At 38.6% G+C, this 24080-nt stretch overlaps 2 protein-coding genes across 3 annotated transcripts in view; one reads left to right on the forward strand and one right to left on the reverse strand.

Annotated features, from left to right (window-relative positions):
* ubl7a (ubiquitin-like 7a (bone marrow stromal cell-derived)) overlaps nt 1-24080 on the reverse strand; it is a 1205533-nt gene that overhangs the window by 665061 nt on the left and 516392 nt on the right. The window lies entirely within an intron of this gene.
* The window catches only part of cpeb1a (cytoplasmic polyadenylation element binding protein 1a), a 171216-nt gene that overhangs the window by 32947 nt on the left and 114189 nt on the right, over nt 1-24080 (forward strand). For both annotated transcript variants that reach the window (XM_051920796.1, XM_051920795.1), the window contains exon 4: nt 3073-3284. In XM_051920796.1, coding sequence (XP_051776756.1) covers nt 3073-3284 — 212 coding nt within the window. The remainder of the gene's footprint in view (nt 1-3072; nt 3285-24080) is intronic.

Below are 24080 nucleotides of genomic sequence, written 5' to 3' on the forward strand. Positions count from 1 at the left end.
CGTGGCTTGGGATGGTGAAGGTAGCTAATCCCAGAGCATTGTACTCTACTAGAATTTGAAACCAACTCCATGCAGGTGGCTCTGATTGGTCTTCTGCTGAGGGTGCAGGGGCTGTTAGGGTCAAAGGGTTTCAGCGCAGCTTTTAAAAAGGGGGCTGGTGACGAAAGGGGGGGGGGGGGGGGAGTTTTTTTGAAATTTGTTTCAAGTTTTTCTCTGCCTACCTTCTGTTGGGTTACCTGTACTTATTCGTTTTGTCTTGGATTGTTTCGTGGTTAGTTTGGATTGTCTGCCGTATGCCTGTGTGCATGAGGACTGTAAGTGGGTTCCTTGCCATCCTGCGAAGAAAGGAGCGCTCCTGAACCAGTCTTCATTTCAGGAACTACCAGTAGTTCCTATCTTTACATTCCCATTCAACGTGCGGATCTCTGGACTATCTTCATCATCACATTTCATCCGTTGCTGTTTTTCATGGACTTTACTGTGTGTGGTGTTGGTGCTTTCTTGTATTTAATGTATAATCACCATAAGGGGAACAGGGGTGTTATCGTTGTTTTCATTTATTACATTCTTTATTTGCTGTTTGATTACTGGTTGGCTTTGTTTTTGTCAGTTTGAGTGCGTGTGGGTCATGTAAAGGCTGGGTGCGTCCCTGAAATCTCCACTATAAAAATTTGCCGTCTTTTCGACGGTGAGAATCTTAATGGCACTGGACCGCTACAGTGTTTTTTTTTTTTTTTTTTTTTCCTTGCTGCTGGTTGACTGCTGCCATGTGACGCATCAGTAGCTAATTGTTCCTTAAACCGCCGCAACTGGCTATAGTAGTTTCCAATTTACCAGCATGCTGGAGCTGATCAGTCAGTGCCGTACATTTGTTGAGCCGTCCGCTCGTGACCACTGCTGGTCCCTGCAACACCTCAGCCTCACTGTCTCTGCGATTGAGCTGCTGCACTAGACTAGCCTGCAATCATCGGTGTTTACCTCTATATGCTTGTGTGCAGTCAGTTCAAGCGCAGTTGGCTTGGTGACTTACTGAATTTCATCAATGGCATCAGTTGCACCTTGTACATAGAATTGTTCCAGTAGGTTTTTTTTTTTTTTTTTTTTTTTGTTGGCAGTGTTTTAAATGATCAGTGTTGCAGTAATTATGATACTCTTTGCATGGAACAAAATTATTTCCCGTATCTGTCGTTTTATCGCTCGGATCTACACCTCGGCTAGGGGGACAGTGTCAAATTTACTAAGCCAAGTTATGGTGAGAAGACAAATCAGGTTTTATGCTTGATACGTTTACCAAAGCAGCTTTATTTCCAAGAGCGCCAATGTTTAATCAACATTTAATGCTGTATAGATGTTTCTGAACTGATATTTAATTTGCTTTAAGTTAGCTGCAGGTGCCCTGATGGTGGGTCTGGTTCTCGCTCTAATTATATATCTTGGTTTTTGGATTATCAGGTAATTTATAGTTTATATTAAATGCCCCACAACAGCTATAGGATAGTAATAGATGGGATAAACAGCCTGTGATTTAAGTTCCCAAGACTCCGGTCTGGATGGTGCTCTGATCGGTCACGCAGCTTTGCTGTCATATTTTGGGATAAAACAAAGGGGCCCCTCTAGTTAGGATGAAGACCATGCCTCAAATATCTAGGCCTTTCCCAATCCTAATGGTTCCCAAATGCTCTTATTTGCACACTAGGTTTCTAGCCAGCTTGTCCCCCTCTTTATAATCTTGGTAAGGGGCCAGGCACAATTCACTTTTTTTTTTTTTTTTATTTATTTTTTTTTTTTTTAGTGTGCATAGCAAGGTATTGCTCCCTTTTTTTTTAATAGCTCAGATTGCTGCAAATAACATTTATGCCAACATTCATGGTCAGTGAGATCCAGTTTAGCCACTATATCTCTCCCTAACCCACCCACTAGGCATGTAACATTACCTGGTTTAACATAGTTGAAAATTTGAACGTTCCGCACTATGGAATTGACAATTATGAGCACTTTATTCTTAGGATTCACAGGTGAGCTGCAGAGTGCGGAGAATCTGTTCTGGGTCTGAATTGGTGACCTGGGTGCCGAGTATTTAAGTTTTGGCTTTTTAGACCCCCGTCTCACTGTTAACCCTCTTGCCCTGTGGCGAAATTGGTGCTGATTTTGCCCGCACACTGACTACAGTGGAATCTGGAGAGACTGAAGTAGCTAAATTGAGATTAAGCAGATTAATTGGGTTGGAATAAACTCTAACTCTGCATTTCTTTGCAGGTGAAGCTGTCTGTACAGTTGACCAGAAAGCCTGAACTGTACATGCTGCAGGACACAACATATAAAGGTGTCCTTGACATTCATTAATCTTCCCTTTCTGCAGTAGTTTTGGTGCTTTCTGTGATCAGCAGAGTAACTCAGACTGTCTGCTTTAAGCTTTCACCACTCGCTGGGCAATAGATTTCGCACTGTTGGTTACTTCTCCTCGTCGGATGTTGGCTTTATTCCAGTTGAACTTGCCTGAGGATTTGATTAGTTCTTTTCTGGTGCTTGTAATACGCTTGCAAAATGGCCCAGAAGATCACTGGTTCACAACTTCTGTCACTGGAGGAAATTCAGAGCTCGCTGCTGCCATAAAGCCATGAACATCTGCATAGACACTATCCGTTCCCACTCCTCTGCTGTCAAGCACTACAGCTGTAGTGCTTGCCTGTATGGTAGCATGACCAGGTTGAACAGCTTCTACCCCAGGGCAGTGATATTTTTGAACACAGTGCTCACTCCCACACACAACAGATTCTCACTTTTTCATTCTGGGTAATGTGCATTCCATTTATAATGGTACTGAATGCATAACCACTTACATTTTTGAGAGATTTAATACCTATCTTGCTCTACAAACTAGTTGTAAATATTGAGAGCAAGTACAAATCTGGATATTAAGCATTTGTGTCTGATCAAAAAATGCATTTTAATCTGACTTGCATATGAATATTTGTCATGCTTAATTTTGTAGAGTAGTTTTGGTATTCAAGAAGCTAATTTTCCTTTTTTTTTTTTTTTTTTTTTTCTCTCCCAACTACTCTCATCCTAAAGCTTTGGGAGACCTCAGTAGTCCTTTGGATAAGCCATTGAATTTCCCTTCATTTGATACTGTTGGCTCAGACTTCTTGGACAAGTTTCCTGGGATACCTCAAAGGAATCCGCGTCTTGAATCCCGTTCATTACTATATTCAAGATCCAGCAGTCCTGCAGACTCTGAAACAAGTGCCTTTAGCTCTGGCTCTGACCATCTCTGTGACTTACTGGTAAGTGGATGGATATTTTAGTGCATTGTTTCTCTGGGCATCCAGACTTTTTTGGCATGCTAACTAAATTGACGAAACTGCAGTAGACAACCTTGGCATAGTGTAGGTAGTGATGTGTTTTGTGCGCCACTAAATTTGAACTTGGTAAGTACTTTTACTGAATGTGGAGAGTTTAAACATGTTTGTCACTGGTATGGATTAAAAAATTTTAATCTGTAGCGAAACTTCAGTTTACTGGCTTAATACTGATCATTTTCTGTAATTTAAGAATGCCTAGTCTTTGTATAGACTTGCATCTGGTCCTTCAAGTATTTGTATAAAATGGATGTGTTAGTATTTGGTAGCAAAACTTTCATATAGGGTTGTATGCATTTTGTGGTTTTCTGTCCTGCATTTGACAGTCGGTGCATTTCCACACCCCTCTATGGCTGCTCTGTTAAGCATGTTGAAGGCTCAGATGCTGAAGCTGCCATCATAACACTTATGAGTGGGTTGAAATGAGGCTGCAGCTCTAGCTGTGTCCATTAGTCGCCTATGTGGCTCAATTGTCAAAACCCAGAGTGAGTTGGAAGTGCCTTTGAAATGTAGGCTGTAGATTCTAGACCATGAAAATTAGTATTGAAATGATTCAAATGTTAGATACTGATATTTTAATACTTGATAGCTCTAGTTAGTTTCTGCTGTATTTGTACACTTGTAAAAAAAAAAAAAAAAAAAAAAAAAAAAAATACATTTTAATGGGGCAACAAGTGCAGCATTTTTATACAGCATTGGTCCAGTTTTCCCAAGCTTATCTGAACACACAAACTAGTTGAAGCCTAATTGTTCTGTAATGTAGACTGTTCTGTGCAAACAGTTTGATGTGCATTTCACTAATACTGATTACCTCTCAAGAACATCTTGAAGTGTTTTGTTCCAGGATTACTATTGTCAGGAAGTATTCAAACTAGTGCTGGCTGGTATACCAGTTCATACCGAAAACAGTTTATTTTTTTTATGATACGGATTTTTCTTATGATACGGATTTTTCTTATACTGCAACACCGGTTTAAATTGCCTAAACGACATTCGGAACGTGGCGCAGCGGGAACTGTTCCAGTGGGGACCTTTTTCACTGCTATACCGCTAAACACAGATTTGTTGCACAGGGGCTCTTTTTCACTGCTACTCCACTAAATAGGTAGTGGTAGTGTAGGTATTGCGTGGTGAAAATGGACAGAGAACATTCCGAAACCTGAAGCTGACGATAAAGTTGAACATAATGACACAGAAGAACTTTTGCCGAAAAAAAGGAATCCTGTCCGTTTCCTGGACCATTATGTTAAAATGTGTAACTACTGTTTCTATACTACTGGGATAATACTGCAAGCCAAGTTGTACTTGTTTTATTTGTTTTCAATACAGTGTAATTTACCTGGGTACTGTGTAATAGTGTGACGACATTTTGACTTTAATCTCGACGCTTATGATGAGAATAAAGTCGACATGTTGATTTTATTCTCGACATTTCTATTTTATTCTTGCTGTTTGTCACGATTAAAGTCGACATGTTGACTTTATTCTTTGTCATTTAAAGTAGAACATCGTAAACTAAACTTTATCATAAAATGAATATTTAATTTACTAGATTTTCTCAAACCCCGTCAAGTTATATAGCACATTAAATGCTTTGTGTTGAGTGTTCCCCCGAGCTGCTTAAACTGACTTCCTCTTGCACTAAGAGGAGGCGCTGGCAGTGATCGCCGCACAGAATACATTCAGTTAATGATATTCCTGCTCTCTGTACATTTTAGAATGCTAAGATAAATACTTGATATAATTTTCATGGTGAAATGCATTAAAGCATGCATTAATCATGTAGTCATATAGGATGTGGGGTTTTGTTATGCTATATTGACCCTGCTAGTGTATGTTTTGCTCATATTCACCCTGTGATGTACTGGCGACTCGTTCAGGGATGGGCGCAACCCTGAATGGATGGCATAATTAAACATGTATAACGAAGAGATTATTAAAGTTCTGAACACTCCGTTTAATTTCACAAAGACGTTTATCGTGTGGTGATTGGTTATGTGGAGAAAGAAAAAGGAAGGATAGGAACTGGGGTTTTGGTATGTCAGACAGCACGCGTGCAATAGAGAGCCCGCTTAGAAGTACATGCATTGAATTCTGTGTTCGTGTCTCCGACCACCAGATCACAAACCCAACATTTACACAATATTTAAGTTAAACCTATGCGATACCCATTCATACATCAAGTTTTTTGGAGCCTTGTCACACCTGCCATAAAGTTCTCTACACTGAACATACACGTGGGGACCCCTTACTGTGAGGGAGCAGCACTACCGCCTCACTACCGTGCATGTTTAATACCTGCTTTAATGCATTTCATCATGAAAATGATCAAGTATTTATCTTGGCATTCTAAATTTTCAGAAAGCAAGAATATAATGAAGTGAATGGATTCTGTGCGGTGATCGCGCTCTCATCTTCGTGCAGAGGAAGTCAGTTTAAGAAGTGTAGTGATTAACTGGGTCGGGGAACACTTGACACACAGCATTTAATGTGCTGCATTAACTTATGACGGGGTTTGACAAAATCTAGTAAATTAAACATTGCTTTTAGGAAGAAGTTTAGTTTACGACATTCTACTTTAATTATGAAGTAAACTATGAGAATAAAGTGGAAATGTCGACTTTAATCTCGACAGTATTTTTTTTTTTTTTTTTTTCCTGTGTCCTTATTTTTTTTTTTTTTTTCTTCACCATGGCCCTAATATGATTCCGTAGGGCTATACCACAAATAGCATTATAAATGCAAGTTGCAGTTTTATTATTTATGCATGTAGCTTAGCTTGAAGCAAGGTCCATATTAATGCAGTTTGTCTAAATGATGGTTTAGTTGGTAAAGATGTCATCACCAAGTTGCACTGTTTTATTTTATTTTAATTTGGTGAATACTGTGTAATGCACCTGGGCTTGAAGCCTTAAAGTAATAGTGCAACGATCAGTAATAATACTATTATTATATTTATTAGTTTAAATATTATGCAGTTTAATGATGGTAAAATTGTTTAAAAAGTCACTTTTTAACATGTCAGTGGACAGATTAACATTAACAAAGTGTAGTTGGTTTACAAAAAATATTTACTATTCCTTTTCTAAGACATGTTCAGTGCAGTACAACATTTGACAAGCACTTCTGGATATTTTACTAAGTCTAAATGCCTCTTTGGATGGTTGAAAATATGTTGTCAAAATTATAGTTACGTTTTTGCAAAATTTGTTCAATAAAAAGGTTCCATATTTTGACTGCATCTGTCATGCAATGTGATACCTTCTCCATTAGTGCCATCCCCTTGAAAACTATCACTTTATGGGGCCATGCAAACCTGTATTAATACTTGTGCTTGCTGGGATGGGCGCAACCCTGAATGGATGGCATAATTAAACCTGTATAATGAAGATTTTTTATTTTTTTAATTCTGAACACCCTGTGGTCTAAGTTTAGAACTAGTTTTTAATTTCAGACATTTATCGTGTGGTGATTAGCTATATGGAGAAAGGAAGGATAGGAACTGGGGGCTTTTGGTACATCAGACACGGCACGCTTGCAATAGAGACCACTCAGATGAACATGCATTGAATTCTGTGTTTGTGTCTCCGAACACCAGATCACAAACCCAACATTTGAACAATATTTAAGTTAAACCTGTGTGATACCCATTCATACATCCAGTTTTTTAGAGCCTCGTCACACCTACCATAAAGTTCTGTACACTGAATGTACACCTGGGGACCCCTTACTGCAAGGGAGCAGTACTACCGCCACTACCGTGCATGTTTAAATTCTCAGAGCAGGAATATCACGAAGTGAATGTATTCTGTGTGGTGGTCGCTGCCTGTCAGCTCTTAGTGTAGAGGAAGTTAGTTTACGAAGCGCGTAGCGATTAACTGGTTCAGGGAACACTTAACACATAGCATTTAATGTGCTACATTAACTGACGGGGTTTGAGAAAATCTATTAAATTGATTTTAGGATAAAGTTTAGTTTATGGCATTCTACTTAATTACAAAATAAACTGAGAAAGTGGAAATGTCGACTTTAATCTAGACAAATGGCGAGAATAAAATCATGTCGACTTTATTCATTTTTTTTTTTTCTCTTTACTGTGGCCCTAGTACAGTTATGTAAGGCTATACCACAAATAGCATTCCAAATGCAAGTTGCAGTTTTATTATTTGTATATACTGTAGTTTAGCTTGAAGCAAGGTCCATATTAATGCAATTTGCCTAAATGATAGTTCATTTGGTAAAGATGTCATCACCAAGTTGCACTTTTTTTTTTTTTTTTAATTTGGTGAATACTGTGTAATGCACCTGGGCTCTTAGTCTTGAAGTAATAGTATTACTGGAAGTTGCACTATTTTATTACTTAAATATTATGCAGTTTAATGATGGTAAAATTTGTTTAAAAAGTCACTTTAACATGTCAGTGGACAGATTGTTAACATTAACAAAGTGTAGCTGGTTTACAAAACATTTACTATTCCTTTTCCAAGACCTGTTCAGTGCAGTACAACTTTTGACAAGCACCTCTGGATATTTCACTAAGTCTAAATGCCTCTCTGGATGGTTGAAAATATGTTGTCAAAATTTTAGTTTAAGTTGCTTGCAAAATTTGTTCAATAAAAAGGTTCTATATTTTGACTGCAACTGTCATGCAATGTGATTCCTTCTTCATTAGTGCCACCCCCTTGAAAACTGTCACTTTATGGGGCCATGCAAACCTGTATTAATACTGGTGTGCACATTAAATTTTTTTTTTTTTTTTTTTTGTACAGTGTACAATTCTCATGACAGTGGAATAAGTTATTCTTAGCCAGTCTACTGCAGTAATTGCAATGAAAAATGTGGTTAACATCCACAAAAAAAAAGTCTAATTCCGTGAAACCGGTATAATTGTGAACACTGATATAGAATCTGTCATACCACCCAGCACTAATTCAATTTTCTTTTCAAATTTGTTGATATAATTTGATTGCTGGTGGATTAGGCAAATGAAGCATTGCAGTGAGCCGTGGTGGATGGGGACAAGTGCCTGTTCGATTGCCAAAAGATACATGAAGGCAGAGGATCTCGCTGGGAGGAGTCAACTTTTCAGAGAATAAATTTGCTGGACTGCAATAAAAGCACAGCAGCAAAGAATCAAAACATTTAGGTATGAGAGAACAGTGCAGCATGGGGGAATAGTGCACGTAATAAAAATAGACTGGAAGGATTAGTATGGTTCAGGGCCTTGGCATTGAGAGAGGGAACATACAGTTGGGAGCACTTCCCCATACCTTGAACCAACCAACCAGCCACCTAGGGTGTTGGATATTGAGTAATAAAGTAGCAGGTTTTGCAAATTGGGAGCACTCCGTGCTGTATAAGGTTTCACCAGAATACTCCACTGATTTCATTCCCCAGCGCAGTACCCATGGAATTTCTTTCCCTGGTTGTGGATGTTGTACAAATTTCAATTAAATGCTCCATTATTACAGTTGGCTTTCAGTTTGCCAATACTGGGGGGGCGGCACATTGTATTTTATTTTGCAAAAAATGTTGTCCAAGCTGGTATGGTTTCCAAACTCAATTTTAGCATAGTATGACACTATCAGTAGTGTCTGTGTGAGAATTTCATGCAATTGTAGAAATTATCGATCTTTTGTATTAGAATGAGGACTACAACAGATTACTCCTATTTGCTCATTTTTTTGTATTTTCAATCAACTTTTAATCTACTTATCTGTTTAAGGTTAACAATTGAATTCTGTTGTGTATATAATAACTCAATTATAATTGGAAACGTTTAATTTTGACTACCCCAAACTTTGAATTTAGGCTGCATAATTCGTGCTTGGTCCTAGTTAAACTTTGCTACTTGAAACAGATTAGTGGTTTTGTTTAATTTCTTTTAATCCCGACCCTCCCCTTGGATTCTCTGCCCATTACAACAGGTTGTACCTTCCAAATGCATCACCTGGAATGGTCAGATAACTTGCACTCGATGCTGACAAACACAAGTTTTGTATCTTAAACTCACTATTTATGTATGTATTAAATAGTGAGGCTCCAAATAGTTTCTCCAGTGGTATACCTGATTAAGGGTATACTGTACAGTGTCATTTTAGCTTCCTCATGATGTTTTATGCCCCACTTGTAAAACATTTGGTAGTTTTCCAAACTTGTTGCTTTGTAGTGTTGGTGAAATATCAACCTTGTACCTTTTGTTTGCAATTATACTGACATGTTCTGAAAATGTTTTTGCTTCATTTTATATAAAGGAAGCTAATAAGTTTAAACCTGAAGATTTGATTTAAATGTGTAAACTTAGTAATTATGCAAATTCATCTTTTATTTTGCAGTAAATGTTATTGGTTGATCCCATGGTTATTAGCATGCCTTTGAATAAACCCAGTAGCTGTATAATAAAGGGTCTCAGTCTTTAACTCTTTTAGGGCGGATGTCGACTTTTGTCGACAGGAGGGGTTGAAGGCGAATGTCGACAAAAGTCGACATCCAGGGATAGAGGGTGACAATCAGCTGTTAATGGCGACAAATCTCAGTCACGTCACAGGCATTCCCTCTGTGCTTTGAGGAACGCTAGACTCGTTGACTCGGCAAATAAACATTGCGTGTGTGTGAGTTGCGAAATGTAAACAAAGGCAAGATGGCACCGACATGTGAAAAGGCAGCGAAGCAAGTGCAGAAAAGAAAACATTTGGCAGACATTGTTTTGCGCATTATCGCGGAGTCGGACTCTTGATTTTTCAGAATCGGACTTTATTGGCAGTGATCAGGAGATCGCGCAAGAGAGTTAGACGCAGGCATCAGCTGATCAGACACCAGCCGATGCCGCGCCAGCGGATCTGCTGCCAGTTGAGTGCCTTCGTGCAGCCGATGCATCTACGGCAAGGTTCGCATGGGATAAATACACATACATTGATCCGTTGAGGGCCGATCTGGCTACCGGAGTTTACAAGACGGCATGGCTTGCTTTTGGACATGACAGATCACCAGCTGCTGTACTTCAGGCTGCTCTCTCCTGATGCTGCTTTTCAGCTACTGTCAGACGAGACAAACAGGTAGGCAGAGATTTTTTTTGAATCGCGGGCTGCGTTTGCATCGCAGTCACGTTTTTCAAAGTGGAAACCCACAACGAAAGACGAGATGAAGCGCGCTGTGGCATTACAAATAGAGATGGGACAGAACTGGTGATATAACTTCAGGGAGCATTGCTCCAAACGTGTTTTGTCCCCTGGTGGCTTAGGTACGTGTTGCTGCAAAGTTTTATTCACTTCTGTAATAAACAGAAGCACATCCCATGGGGTGAGCCAGGCTATAATGCCATACATAAAGTTTCAGAAGATGAAAAGAGGTGACAATACGGTTTTCATGCAGGCAGAAAACTTGGTGGCAGTGGCATGGCACGATGGCAAATGGGTGACTTGTCTCTACAGTACACACTAACAATATGTTAGAAAATGCAGCAACAGACAATTGAAAAATAGGCATCAAAACAACACATATTGTAAGGAGTGCAATGTGGCAATGACTGAAATTGGCTGCTTTGAGCGAGATCATACTTTGCTGTGTAAAATGTATGTGATATGTATGTGAAATCATAGAGTATGCAGGCTCATACAACATGCAAGACAGTAACATTTGTCAAAAGTAAATATTTTTTGTTGATATGTTAAACAATTGCTTTGTGTTCTTTTTTTAAAAAATGTTAGTTTTTGGAAAGATATTCAGCCCTGGGAGAAAAACAAAAAAAAAATTAGCCCTAAAAGAGTTAAATTGTTAAATCTTCTAAATGGTTTCTAAAACTGTTTGCAGTTTTCACTCTTTATTAGTATCTGCACTTTTCCTAGTACTATTTCATTATAGTAATGGACTTCTGAAATGGTGGCTATAGAAGAGCTCTCCTATAAGCTTGAAAGGTGTGTGCAGGGTTAGTATTTTCAAGTCCCCTTTAGTTTATAGTTTACTAGCAAAATACCCGCGCTTCGCAGCGGAGAAGTAGTGTGTTAGAGGTTATGTAAATATATATATATAATAATCAATCATACACACACACAGTGCGTTGTAACACGGGCTGTGATTGTTACATGGGAGGGAGACGACAAATCACAGCTTCCCGCTTTCTAATCAGTCTCTCCCCTTAAGAGAAGCGTTAGGCAAGTGTAATTCAATAGCGGTGCTGCAAGTTTAGCTTTACACCATGTTTTTTAAGGCTTATTGACTGAAAGAGGCTTTCATGAAAAAATTTAAGGCTTTGCTACAGGATATACCCTCCACAAGTTAAGTAAAAATAAAGGTATTTGTTTTATTTAAAGATTCTTTTAAGTTTGTATGCGGGGCGGTATGGTGGCGCAGTGAAAGGTGCCAGTTAGGAGACCCGGGTTCGCTTCCCTGCGTGGAGTTTGAATGTTCTCCCAGTGTCTGTCTGGGTTTCCTCCGGGTACTCCGGTTTCCTCCCACAGTCCAAAGACATGCAGGTTAGGTGCATTGGCGATTCTAAATTGTCCCTGGTGTGTGGGTGTGTGTGCCCTGCGGTGGGCTGGCACCTTGCCCGGGGTTTGTTTCCTGCCTTGTGCCCTGTGTTGGCAGGGATTGGCTCCTGTATTTAGGATATAGCGGGTTGGATAATGGATGGATGGACATTTGTATGCATAGCCCCATTTGCCCGTTTTCGTTTTTTTCTTCAGTAATATTTCAGCAAACCCTGAGCTTGTCAGTTCAAATCCTGGTACCATTGTGTGACCCTGAGGAAGTCACTTCACTTGCTTGTGCTGCAAAAAACAAAAGTAATGTAACAAATTGTACCTCAGATGTTGCAAGTTGCTGGAATAAAGGCATAAGTCAAATAGATAAATATGGGGGTGGGGGGGGGGGGGGGGGGAGAAGCAGGCTTGCTGAATGCACGCTAAGGAGAAATAGACTTTGTGCTGCTTGTCGCTCTGCGTGTCAATAAGCCTGTACAGCAGCTGTTTTCCTGTCTCACTTCTTGTCTTGCATGAACTTAATGTTTTTATAATAGAGAGATGTTACTCATATCCTTAGTCCGACATCCACGTATCATGTGTTAACACAAAGTGTGTTTTATAAGTTTACATGTGTTTTAAAGCGTGTGGGATGGGTATTTTAAGGCTTAAACTATAAAATGTTTGTTTATATGGTCTTTCTATATCGCGGATTTTCACCTATCACTGATGGGTCTAGAACTAACTTCCGTGATAGGCGGGCGATCACTTTTACTTGACGTTTTGATCTTCTGGTTAATTGTTTGCAGTTGAGATGTTCTTTCCTGATTTATACTTGTTTTCTCGTTAATATTTGTTTCGCTGGTGTTAGTGTTCAGATTATAGGTTATTGGTCCTTTGATGTCTCGAGGGTTTCTTCTTAGAACAGCTCCTATTACGCAATTCTGCCACATACTGGTCTATTTCGCTGCTTTTCTGGAAACATGTAAAAAACTTGTGACGCTCAAACGTCACATTGTGCTTTGGTTTGCAATACACTTAGAATTTTTCAACTATTTTGTTCAATTTCATATTGTCTCCATCTTCTTCAAACTGACAATTGTTATACACCTCTAGCGCCTCTTCGCCAATTACATGTAGAAGCATAGACGCTTTCATTTTTTCACTTTTCCTATCTGCTTCAATCGCAGCAAGATACAACTCGAATCTGTTTAAATCTTTTCCAATTTTCAGCTACATTTCCCTTTAACTGTAGATTTGGTGGGGGCTGTAATCCTTCCATATTTTTTTTTTCTCTTTTGCTAGAACATCTTAGCGCTTTCTGACCACGTTTTCGGGTTACTCGAGACACGAGACTCGTTCAAAAACTGAACCTCTTCTTCACATTCCTCTTCCAATCTGCCACTTCTGACACATGTAGTGATCTTGTTAGGTTCGTAGTTTAATCAATACACAGGATTGAAAGATATAATAACTTTTTAATAGACTTGAGACATTTACTGTACATGTTACTACTCGTTCTTTAGTTCACGCCCATTCTCCTACTTGCGTCGGCATTCACAGGCATTACTAATCATTCTGTAAGTATCCCTTAATAGACCTTACTAATCAACTATCATTACAAATCCAACGTGGTTTGTGCCCTTCAGAATGAAAACAGTTTGCATTTACTTTTTTAATAAAAGGCGAGCTTTTAAAGCCTGAGAAATCACCCCGTAAATGCACGTTTAATTGCACATGTGTTAATATGTATGCTTACACAGTATTAAACCCACCAAGACATGGAATCGTTTAAATCAAGGCGCTGTGCTACTTTCTTCCAGATCGGCCCCAAGGCGTTTCACGTGATTACGTAGGAGGCGTGATGACGCGATACGCGACTGCCCCCGTCCATTACAGTATATGGACAAAAAATAGGTTCCAGTTACGACTGTTACGCTTTGAATTTCGAAATGAAACCTGCCTAACTTTTGTAAGTAAGCTGTAAGGAATGAGCCTGCCAAATTTCAGCCTTCCACCTACAACGGGAAGTTGGAGAATTAGTGATCAGTCAGTCAGTGAGGGCTTTGCCTTTTATTAGTATAGATACTGACTGTGCCCGATGGTGCATATGCTGCAGAATATAAACTAACAGCATGTTTCTGCTGTTGAAGCACCCACAACATATAGTACGTACTGTTCCATTTGATGTACACATTTGACTTCCCAAATTGTTTATAAAATTGTTTAACTAGAGTATACTAGTGGCAAACGTTTATTATAAACTTTATAATGCCCAACTATTTCTTTTTGCTCAAGTCATTTATGCTATGCTGTGTGAGAGCACTCCTTAATTTGCTGCTCTTTTGAAGCGTATGAGCCAAGGCTTAGAAGCATCTTCCATTGCTTTTGAGATTTGTGGTGTTCTCATGACATCCTTATAGGAGTGTTCAAGTTTTCAAACTTTTAACTCCTGTGAAAGGAGCAGCTCTGTGCTAGCCGGAAAGTTCTTGTGCATGTGAAATAACTTGAATGAAAATTTGAGTCAATCTAGATCCAGACATCAAAGTAAAACTTATTGGGATTGTATTACCTTCTGAGGACTTCCATACGAGATGACAAATGTACATCTCATGTAATGCGGTGTCTGAAAATTGTCTGCTTGGCAGTCTATATTGTGCATCCAAGTGATACAATAAGGAATCAAGACTTAACTATAGATTGACTAGTCCTCTAAAATGAACTCCATTAGTTTATTTAAAGTACAGTGGAACCTCGGTTCACAAACGTCTCGGTACACGTACAACTGTTTACGACCAAAAAGTTTGCCAAACTTTTGCCTCGGTTCACGACCACACACTCAGTATACGAACAAGCCAGTTTTCCTTTTCGGTTTGTGTGAGCAGATATTTCCGCATGTGTTGCATTCTCGGTCAGATGTGCATGCGTGCTTTTGCTTTGAACTTTGTGCTCTCATTTCCCTTCCGGTTCATACGTGCCGATTACTGTATTTAAGCACGTGTTCAGCATCTCCCTTTTCATTGTTCAGTCAGACATGCGTGCTTTACCTGTTAACTCTTTGTGCTCTACAGTATTTTGTGTGCTTTTGCAGTTAACCATGGCTTCTAAGCAAGTGAAGAGTGGTGAGAAGTGTTGCAATGTTGCTTCTCTTTTTTTCAAATGTTCATTTTTTTTCCCTGTGCTTAAAACTCATTTAAAGAGTGTTTACAGCGATCGGGTTGTAATGCTATTAGTGTGAACTCCTGTAATGTTACTTTCTTGGTTGGCTTTTAAATAAAGTTCAGATTTGTTCAAATGTTCCTTTCTCTCTCTTCCCCCGATGCTTAAAACTAGGGGTGGGCAGTATGACCAAAATTCTATATCATGGTATTTTTTCTAAATTATCCCGGTTTCACGGTATTCAATGGTATTTTTTCCCCATGCATGAGTGGATGTTAACCACATTTTCCACTGGAATTACTGGCTAAGAATAACCTATTCCACTGTCAAGAGTATTGTACATTGTACAAAAAAAAAACATTTTAATGTGCACACAAGTATTAATACAGGTTTGCATTGCCCCATAAAGTGATAGTTTTCAAGGGGATGGCACTAATGGAGAAGGTATCACATTGCATGACAGATGCAGTCAAAATATAGAACCTTTTTATTGAACAAATTTTGCAAAAACGTAAACTATAATTTTGACAACATATTTTCAACCATACAAAGAGGCATTTAGACTTAGTAAAATATCCAGAAGTGCTTGTCAAAAGTTGTATTGCACTGAATGTCTTAGAAAAGGAATAAATAGTAAATATTTTTTATAAACCAACTACACTTTCTGTTAATGTTAACAATCTCTGTCCACTGACATGTTAGTTACTTTTTAAACAACTTTATCATTAACACTAGAATTACCAGAGCCTACAAAAAAAACTCGTAGATCCGGCCCACCTTAAATCGCTTCTTAAAACCGTTCTCGCCTCTCCGCCAGCGTGTCTTGTCATCTAAATGTACTGATAGACATGCTGCCAGCAGCCGGCTATTCCATCCCCCCAACGACTTAGAACGTAAACGAGCTGTTTCCAGCTCATGCCTTGATTGATTATCTGAGAGTGAAGTGGAGTTTGAGTAGAAATACAGTAATCCCTCGCTACTTCGCGGTTCACCTTTCGCGGATTCATGACTTCGTGGATTTTATATGTAAGCATATCTAAATTCATAACGTGGATTTTTCGCTGCTTCGCGGGTTTCTGCGGACAATGGGTCTTTTTACTTGCTTCCTCAGTTGGTTTGCCCAGTTGATTTCATACAAGAGATGCTATTGGCGGATTGCTGAGAAGCTACCCAATCAGAGCACGCAGTTAACTTCCTGTGTGCTGCTGATTGGCTCAGCAACAGAGTGTTGCATTAACCAGGAAGTCTCATCTCACTCATTCATCATTAACGTGCTAATGCTTCAGGGGCAGAGTCCAAGCACCAACAGAAGATGCAAATGATTGCAGAAAAGGTAAAAGTTTTGGATATGTTGAAGGAAGGGAACAGCTACACCGCTGCAGGACATCGATTCTTTTTATTTAAAAAGGAGGAAAAGCATAAGATCTACGGCTGCAGTGTCCTTTAACCAGGGTGCAAAACGAGTTGCAAGTGGACGTGATAAGGCAGTAGTCTGGATGAAATCTGCTTTAGGAATCTTTGCAACAAGGTCGACGACGTCATGACCGCCTACAAGCTGCTACGTGTACTTCGCTATACAGTAAGTGTAAACTTATTAACCGATTTCATATTGCTTAGCAGTTGTCCCTGTTTTTAATAGAGTAAATGGCGGGTTGTAAACAATACGGGGAGGGTTTAAAAACGTCCAAATACACGTTAAATAATTAAATAAATATAGTGTCCCTACTTCGGAAATTCAGTTATCGCGGTCGGCCTTGGAACCTATCTCCCGAGGGATTACTGTAATAGATTATTTGGAACACATGCATTTCATGTGTGTTGCATTTCTACAGCAATCTGTGTAAACACATTGTTAAAACAAACGTTTTATATATTCTAGTAGCAAATGACAAAATGTAGGCATAAACTATATAATGTATGAAGCCTGAAGTCCAAATATCAAAAACACTTTCACAAAAGGTACAAAAAAAAGCCGCCTTAGTGTGTGACATTGACACTCATTAGCTATCACTGCTTCCGTGGCGCAACAGTATCAGTCGCTGACTGGGAATCAGAAGATCATGAGTTCGATCCTGCACAACTCCCTTTTGAGAAGTGTTCTTGTTTTCACTATTTTAGAATAAAAAGATACATTTGATTTCAGTCTGTAACAGCCGGTGTAATTTGATATTTGTAAAGGTTAGCTTTATTTTTTTTTTTAAATTCACTTTTCATTGTCTCAGTCCCGTTCAGGATCCTTTCCTACCCCATCTGACACTGCTGTTTTCACATAGACACGCTATAGTTCTGCAGTGTATCACGATACATACGACCGCGTGTTTCCCCCCCCCCCCCCCCCCCCCAATATTGCCAGTCCCCATGTGTTGCTGTATGCGGTTTCTTTTGTACTCCAGGACATGCAGAGGAAAGCATAGTAAAGAGCAGTAACTTCAGCGCTATATGCAATCATCAGACACTCCCCATTTGATACTGCTGTTTTCATAAAGACGCGCTAAAGCTCTGCAGTGTACTTGTGGCTGCATTGTCGTACCAATGCTTGTGAACTGAAGTGTCTGCATGCACTTTTCATGGCATTACACGTGTATTTTTTGAGTATGCCCATGTAGCTCAAACACAGGAACATATGTTGATGTAAAAGTATAACAAAACAAGTGCAATTTTATTCAAGACAATAACCGAAGAAAAAAGAAAGCAAGTTACAGTAGGCGGTTGATATGACAGCTTGCGTGGTGGAATGCTAAGAACTGCTGATTTCCATTCCGTGCTATATAACTGTTAACATTTGAATCTGATTGCATATAGCGCTGTCTTATTCAGTGTGCGCAAGAACATGCAGGTAGCCAGTTGCTGAGTGCTACAACGCACATTTTAAAGAGAGACAAATATATGTGACGTTTTGAAGAAATCATTTTATGACGCGAATAGTACCAATCAGAAAACCTCGTCGAAGTAATGTAATATTATTTGAAAACGAACAGCGTCCGATTGGATGTTAAGTTATACTGGTGCTGTTTGAGTCCGATCAGAAGCTGAATCAGCTGAAAAAGCTTATTTTTTTTATTATTTACAGTGCATACCAATTTATAAATTTAATGTCCGTTTGAGGGAAAAGAATACACTTCAAAGCTGAGAATCGAACTCACTTCTCTAGCACGGTAGGGCAGTTGTGCTCCAAGTCAGTAAACCGTAGCGTTAAGCAACGGAAGCTGTTGTATCATCATTGAACCTTTTGTGAAAGTGTTTATTTGATGTTTGGACTTCAGGCTTCACATTCTATAGTTTATGCCTACATTTTGTAACATTTATTACTAAAATATGAAAGTTTGTTTTAGCAATGTGTTTACACAGTTTACTGTAAAAACGGAACATGCATGAAATGCATGTATTCCAAATAGCGACCTATTATTTCCATTATAAAACTCTAGCAGTTCAGTCACTCCCAGATAATCAAACAAGGCATGAGCTGGGAACACTTAGTGAACGTTCTGCGACGGTGGGGGATGGAATAGCCGGCTGCTTGCTGCTCGTCTTAATCGGCACATTTAGAAGACAAAAGAGGTGAGAACAGTTTTAAGGTGGGCCGGATCTACGAGTTTTTTCGTAGACTCTGGTAATTCTAGTGTTAAACTGCATAATATTTAAACTAATAAATAATAAAATAAATAATAGTATTATTACTGATAGTTCCACTATTATGTTCAGTGTAGAGAACTTTATCGCAGGTGTGACGAGGCTCCAAAAAAACTGGATGTATGAATGGGTATCGCACAGGTTTAACTTAAATATTGTATAAATGTTGGGTTTGTGATCTGGTGGTCAGACACGAATACAGAATTCAATGCATGTTCTTCTGAGCAGGCTTTCTTTATTGCACGCGTGCTGTCTGACGTACTAAAACCCCAGTTCCTATCCGTCCTTTTTCTTTCTCCACATAACCAATCACCAAACGATAAACATCTTTGTGAAATTAAAACTAGTTATAAACTTAGCCCACGGAGTGTTCAGAACTTTAAAAATATCTTCGTTATACATGTTTAATTATGCCATCCATTCAGAGTTGCGCCCATCTCTGAACGAGTCGCCAGCACATCAAAGGATGAATATAAGCAAAACATACACTAGCAGGGTCAATATAGCACAACAAAACCCCACATCCTACATGACTTTGAAAGGAAACTGAAGCGCCGAGTAAACCCACCAGAAAAACATGCAAATGCAAGGCAGGCATGCCGCTGTGCCCCCATATGATTAATGCATGCTTTAATGCATTTCACCATGAAAATTATATTTTAGCATTCTAAATGTTCAGAGAGAAGGAAGATCATGAAGTGAATGTATTCTGTGCGGGGTTCACTGCCGGCGCAGCGAAGAAAAGTCAGTTTAAGAATCACTTAACACAAAGCATTTAATGTGCTATATAACTTATGACGGGCTTTGAAAACATGTCATCACACTATTACACAGTACCCAGGTACATTACACTGTATTTAAAACAAGTACAACTTGGCTTGCAGTATTCTCCAGTAGTATAGAAACAGTATTTACACATCTGACCTTTATAAAACTAAAGTATCTCCAGGCTTTCTGTCCATTTTCACCACGCAGCATTCCTATGCTACCGCCCACTATTTGGTGGTGTAGCAGTGAAAAAGAGCCCTAGTGCAACAAATCTGTGTTTAGCGGTGTAGCAGTGAAAAAGGTCCCCACTTGAACAGTTTCCCGCTGTGCCACGTTCCGAACGTCGTTTAGGCAATTTTAAACCGGTGTTGCGGTATAAGAAAAATACATATCATAAAAAAAAAAAACGGTTTTCGGTATGAACCGGTATTCCGCCCAGCACTACTTAAAACTAATTTTAAAAAAAAGTTTATACAGTGATCAGATTGTAAGGCTATAGCGCGAACTGCTGCAATGTTAGAGAGAGGGAGAGCTCGCGTGCTGCACAGAGAGCCTGCGCGTGCAGCTGAACAGAGAGCCTGGGTGTGTGTCAGTGGTGTTCAATGTTTTTACATTAGTTTACTATTACACTGTGCATTCTATGGTGTAATTAACTATTTTTGTGCTTAAAATCTTTTTTTTTTTAAAAAATAAAAAAATAAAAAAAAAAAATATATATATATATATATATATATATATATATATATATATATATATATATATATATATATATATATATATATATATATATATACTAATAAAAGGCAAAGCCCTCACTGACTCACTCACTGACTGACTGACTGACTGACTCACTCACTCATCACTAATTGTCCAACTTCCCGTGTAGGTGGAAGGCTGAAATTTGGCAGGCTCATTCCTTACAGCTTATTTACAAAAAGTTAGGCAGGTTTCATTTCGAAATTCTACGCGTAACGGTCATAACTGGAACCTCTTTTTTTTTTTTTTTTTCTTGTCCATATACTGTAATAGACTGCAGCACCGTGTAAACCTAAAGTTTAAATTAAGTTCATAGACCTACAAAAGGTTGCCATTGATTTCAGGCAAGATTGCTTTTCTCCTGTACAACTATACGTTGCATTCTCAACAGTAAGCTTACACAGCTTGGTCATATTATAATCAGAGTGCTGAACTAACAACGTGGTATACAAAGAGAACTATAACAATCGTAATAAACTAACAATAAAACAGTGGAGAACCCGTGGATTAAATAAAAGGCCTGCTTTCTTGCCGAAGCAAGGAAAAAGGATGACCTTGTATGGCGTTCGTTTATGCGCCTTATATGAGCAGGCAGTCAGCTAAAGAAGGGAATCAATAAATAACTATAATCGTAATAAACGAACAAAAAATAGTGGAGAATCCGCGAACTGCATAAAGGAAATGGGTACCTGAAGAGAAAAGTGAGTCTCAAATAGCTACACAATAACTATAATAATCGTAATAAACGAACAATAAAACAATACAGAACTACTAAGCAAGGAGAAAAGACGGCCTTATATGGCGTTCGTTTATAAAACAGCAGAGAGGCTGTGTAAAGACAGCTTCACAAAAAAAACAGATCCTTAACAAATTGTTGTTGGTATATTTTCCCTCAATTTAAAAAGGTTTTCTTTTCTTCTTAATAAAAAGTTAAAAGCAGTACTTCGCCGCTGCGAAGCGCGGGGATTTGGCTATATATATATATATTATATATATATATATATATATATATATATATATATATATATATATATATATATATATAATATATATATATATATATATATATATATATATATATAAATATAAATATGTGTGTGTGTGTGTGTATATGTATGTAGATATACTAATAAAAGGCAAAGCCGACTCACTCACTCATGACCAATTCTCCAACTTCCCGTGTAGGTAGAAGGCTGAAAATTTGGCAGGCTCATTCCTTACAGCTTACTTACAAAAGTTAGGCAGGTTTCATTTCGAAATTCTACACGTAATGGTCATAACTGGAACCTGTTTTTTGTCCATATACTCTAATGGAGGAGGTGAAGTCACGTATCGCGTCATCATGCCTCCTACGTAATCACGTGAACTAAAAACAAGGAAGAGATTTACAGCACGAGTCAAACGCGGGAACGAAGGTAAATGACGTTAATTTTTGAGTGTCTTTTAATACTGTGTAAGCATACATATTAACACATGTGCAATTAAACGTGTGCATTTACGGGGTGATTTCTCAGGCTTAAAAGCTCGCCTTTTATTAAAAAGATAAATGCAAACTGTTTTCATTCTGAAGGACACAAACCACGTTGGATTTCAGCCGTTAAACAAGCAAAAATGTCGGTACACCAGATAAATAAGCGCAACATATTATCAGTTGTATTGTATGCTTACAATACATATAGAAATGTGTTAATCGTTAACTAATATTATGGGATGGTGTTTTTTTGACTCACGCCTTGATTTAAACGATTGCATGTCTTGGTGGGTTTGTGTAGCTTATTGTCAATATCTTTACACCTCTTTTTAAGACTTAATTTAAAAAGGTTTTCTTCTTAATTAAAATTTAAAAGCAATACTTCACCGCTGTTAAGCCCCTCTAGCGCTGACGTCCGAGGTTCGATTACCGTAAGCGAGTGCAGTGAGTGTGTACGCCCGATGAGCCAAGAATAAGGGGGAAACACGTGTCGCGTACTCTTTGCATTATTTCACAGTAAACTATTTTCAGCCATTCTATGATCTGCTTCTCACAACTGAAGGCACCGTGGCTGATGTTACCTGACTTGCTGGCCAACCATAAGCGTTACCTGGTAGGTAACCACCCACTCACTTCACTCCCTTACGGGAATCAAACCTCGGACGTCAGCGCTAGAGGCGAAGGCCCTAAAATTGCGCCACAGCGTGTGGTTCGTTTATTTGACAGCATGTAGATCGGGGTAATTACATTCACGGCATTCGTAGTCTGATTCACAATCTGATTGTATGGGTGGTTACCTACCAGGTAACGCTTATGGTTAGCCAGCAAGTCAGCTCGAAGTGATCACTCGAGTGAAGGCAGCTTCTCAAAAAAACAGATCCTTAACAAACTGTTATTGCTATATTTTCCCTCAATTTAAAAAGGTTTTCTTCTTAATTTAAAAGCAGTACTTCGCCGGTGCGAAGCGCGTGGATTTGAGCGACTGACGCATACAGACATATTCATGAGTGCAAGTACTTCGGAAAGAGCACCGTGTAAACCTAAAGTTTAAGTTCATAGACCTACAAAAGGTTGCCATTGATTTGAGGCAAGATTTCTTTTCTCCTGTACAACTATACGTTGCATTCTTAACAGTAAGCTTGCACGGCTTGGTCATATTACAACCGGAGTGCTGAACTGACAACTTGGTATACAAACAGAACTATAACAATCGTAAAAAAAAGAGAAAAAAAAAAGCGAAGAACCCTTGGATTTAATAAAAAGGCTCCTTCCTTGGCGAAGCAAGGAAAAAAGAACACCTTATATGGTGTTCATTTATAAAACAGCGGAAAAGCTGTGTTAAGGCTGCTTCACAAAAAAACAGATCCTTAACAAATTGTTATTGGGATATTTTCCCTCAATTTAAAAAGGTTTTCTTAATAAAAATTTAAAAGCAGTACTTCGCGGGGATTTAGATATATATATATGTATGTATATGAGTATGTATATGTATGTGTATGTGTGTGTGTGTGTGTGTGTGTATATGTGTGTGTGTATATATATATATATATATATATATATATATATATATATATATATATATATATATACGTATGTAATATTACTGAAGAAAAAAAAAAAAACTAAATCTCCTTAAAGAAAAAAAAACATATGCATTTTACTTTTTTTGTGTATCATTAGTAATATTTTAGTGTAAAAGGATAACCAGATTAATAAGAAAGCTACATATTTTGGCAGCTGCTGCTTTAATTTTCAATGAAATGAAAAAAGCTCTCCAAGAGAACCTCAATGAAGAAGAAACAGTTTGCACTATCTAAAAAGGAGAAACCCTCATTTATAAAGGTTTGCTGCAGATGACTTAACTGAAAATAAATGAATAGTTCCTATGTGTATAATACATATTTATCTATTTGACTTATGCTTTTATTCCAGCAACTTGCAACATCTGAGGTACAATTTGTTACATTACTTTTGTTTTTTGCAGCACAGGCAGGTGAAGTGACTTCCTCAGGGTCACACAGTGGTGTCAGTACCAGGATTTGAAGTAGCAAGCTCCGGGTTTGCTGAAATATTACTGAAGGAAAAAAATGAACGGGCAAATAGGACTATGCATACAAATGTCCATCCATTATCCAACCCGCTATATCCTAAATACAGGAGTCAATCCCTGCCAACACAGGGCACAAGGCAGGAAACAAACCCCGCAGGGCGCACACACACCTACACACCAGGTACAATTTAGAATCGCCAATGTACCTAACCTAACCTGCATGTCTTTGGACTGTGGGAGGAAACCGGAGTACCCGGAGGAAACCCAGACAGACACGGGGAGAACATTCAAACTCCACACAGGGAAGCGAACCCGGGTCTCCTAACTGGCACCTTTCACTGCGCCACCATGCCGCCCGCATACAAACTTAAAAGGTTTAAATAAAACCGAAATATATACCTTTATTTTTACTTCCTTAACTTGTGGAGGGT

Source organism: Erpetoichthys calabaricus, chromosome 17 (assembly GCF_900747795.2).
Source record: "Erpetoichthys calabaricus chromosome 17, fErpCal1.3, whole genome shotgun sequence".
NCBI classification, from domain to species: domain Eukaryota; kingdom Metazoa; phylum Chordata; class Cladistia; order Polypteriformes; family Polypteridae; genus Erpetoichthys; species Erpetoichthys calabaricus.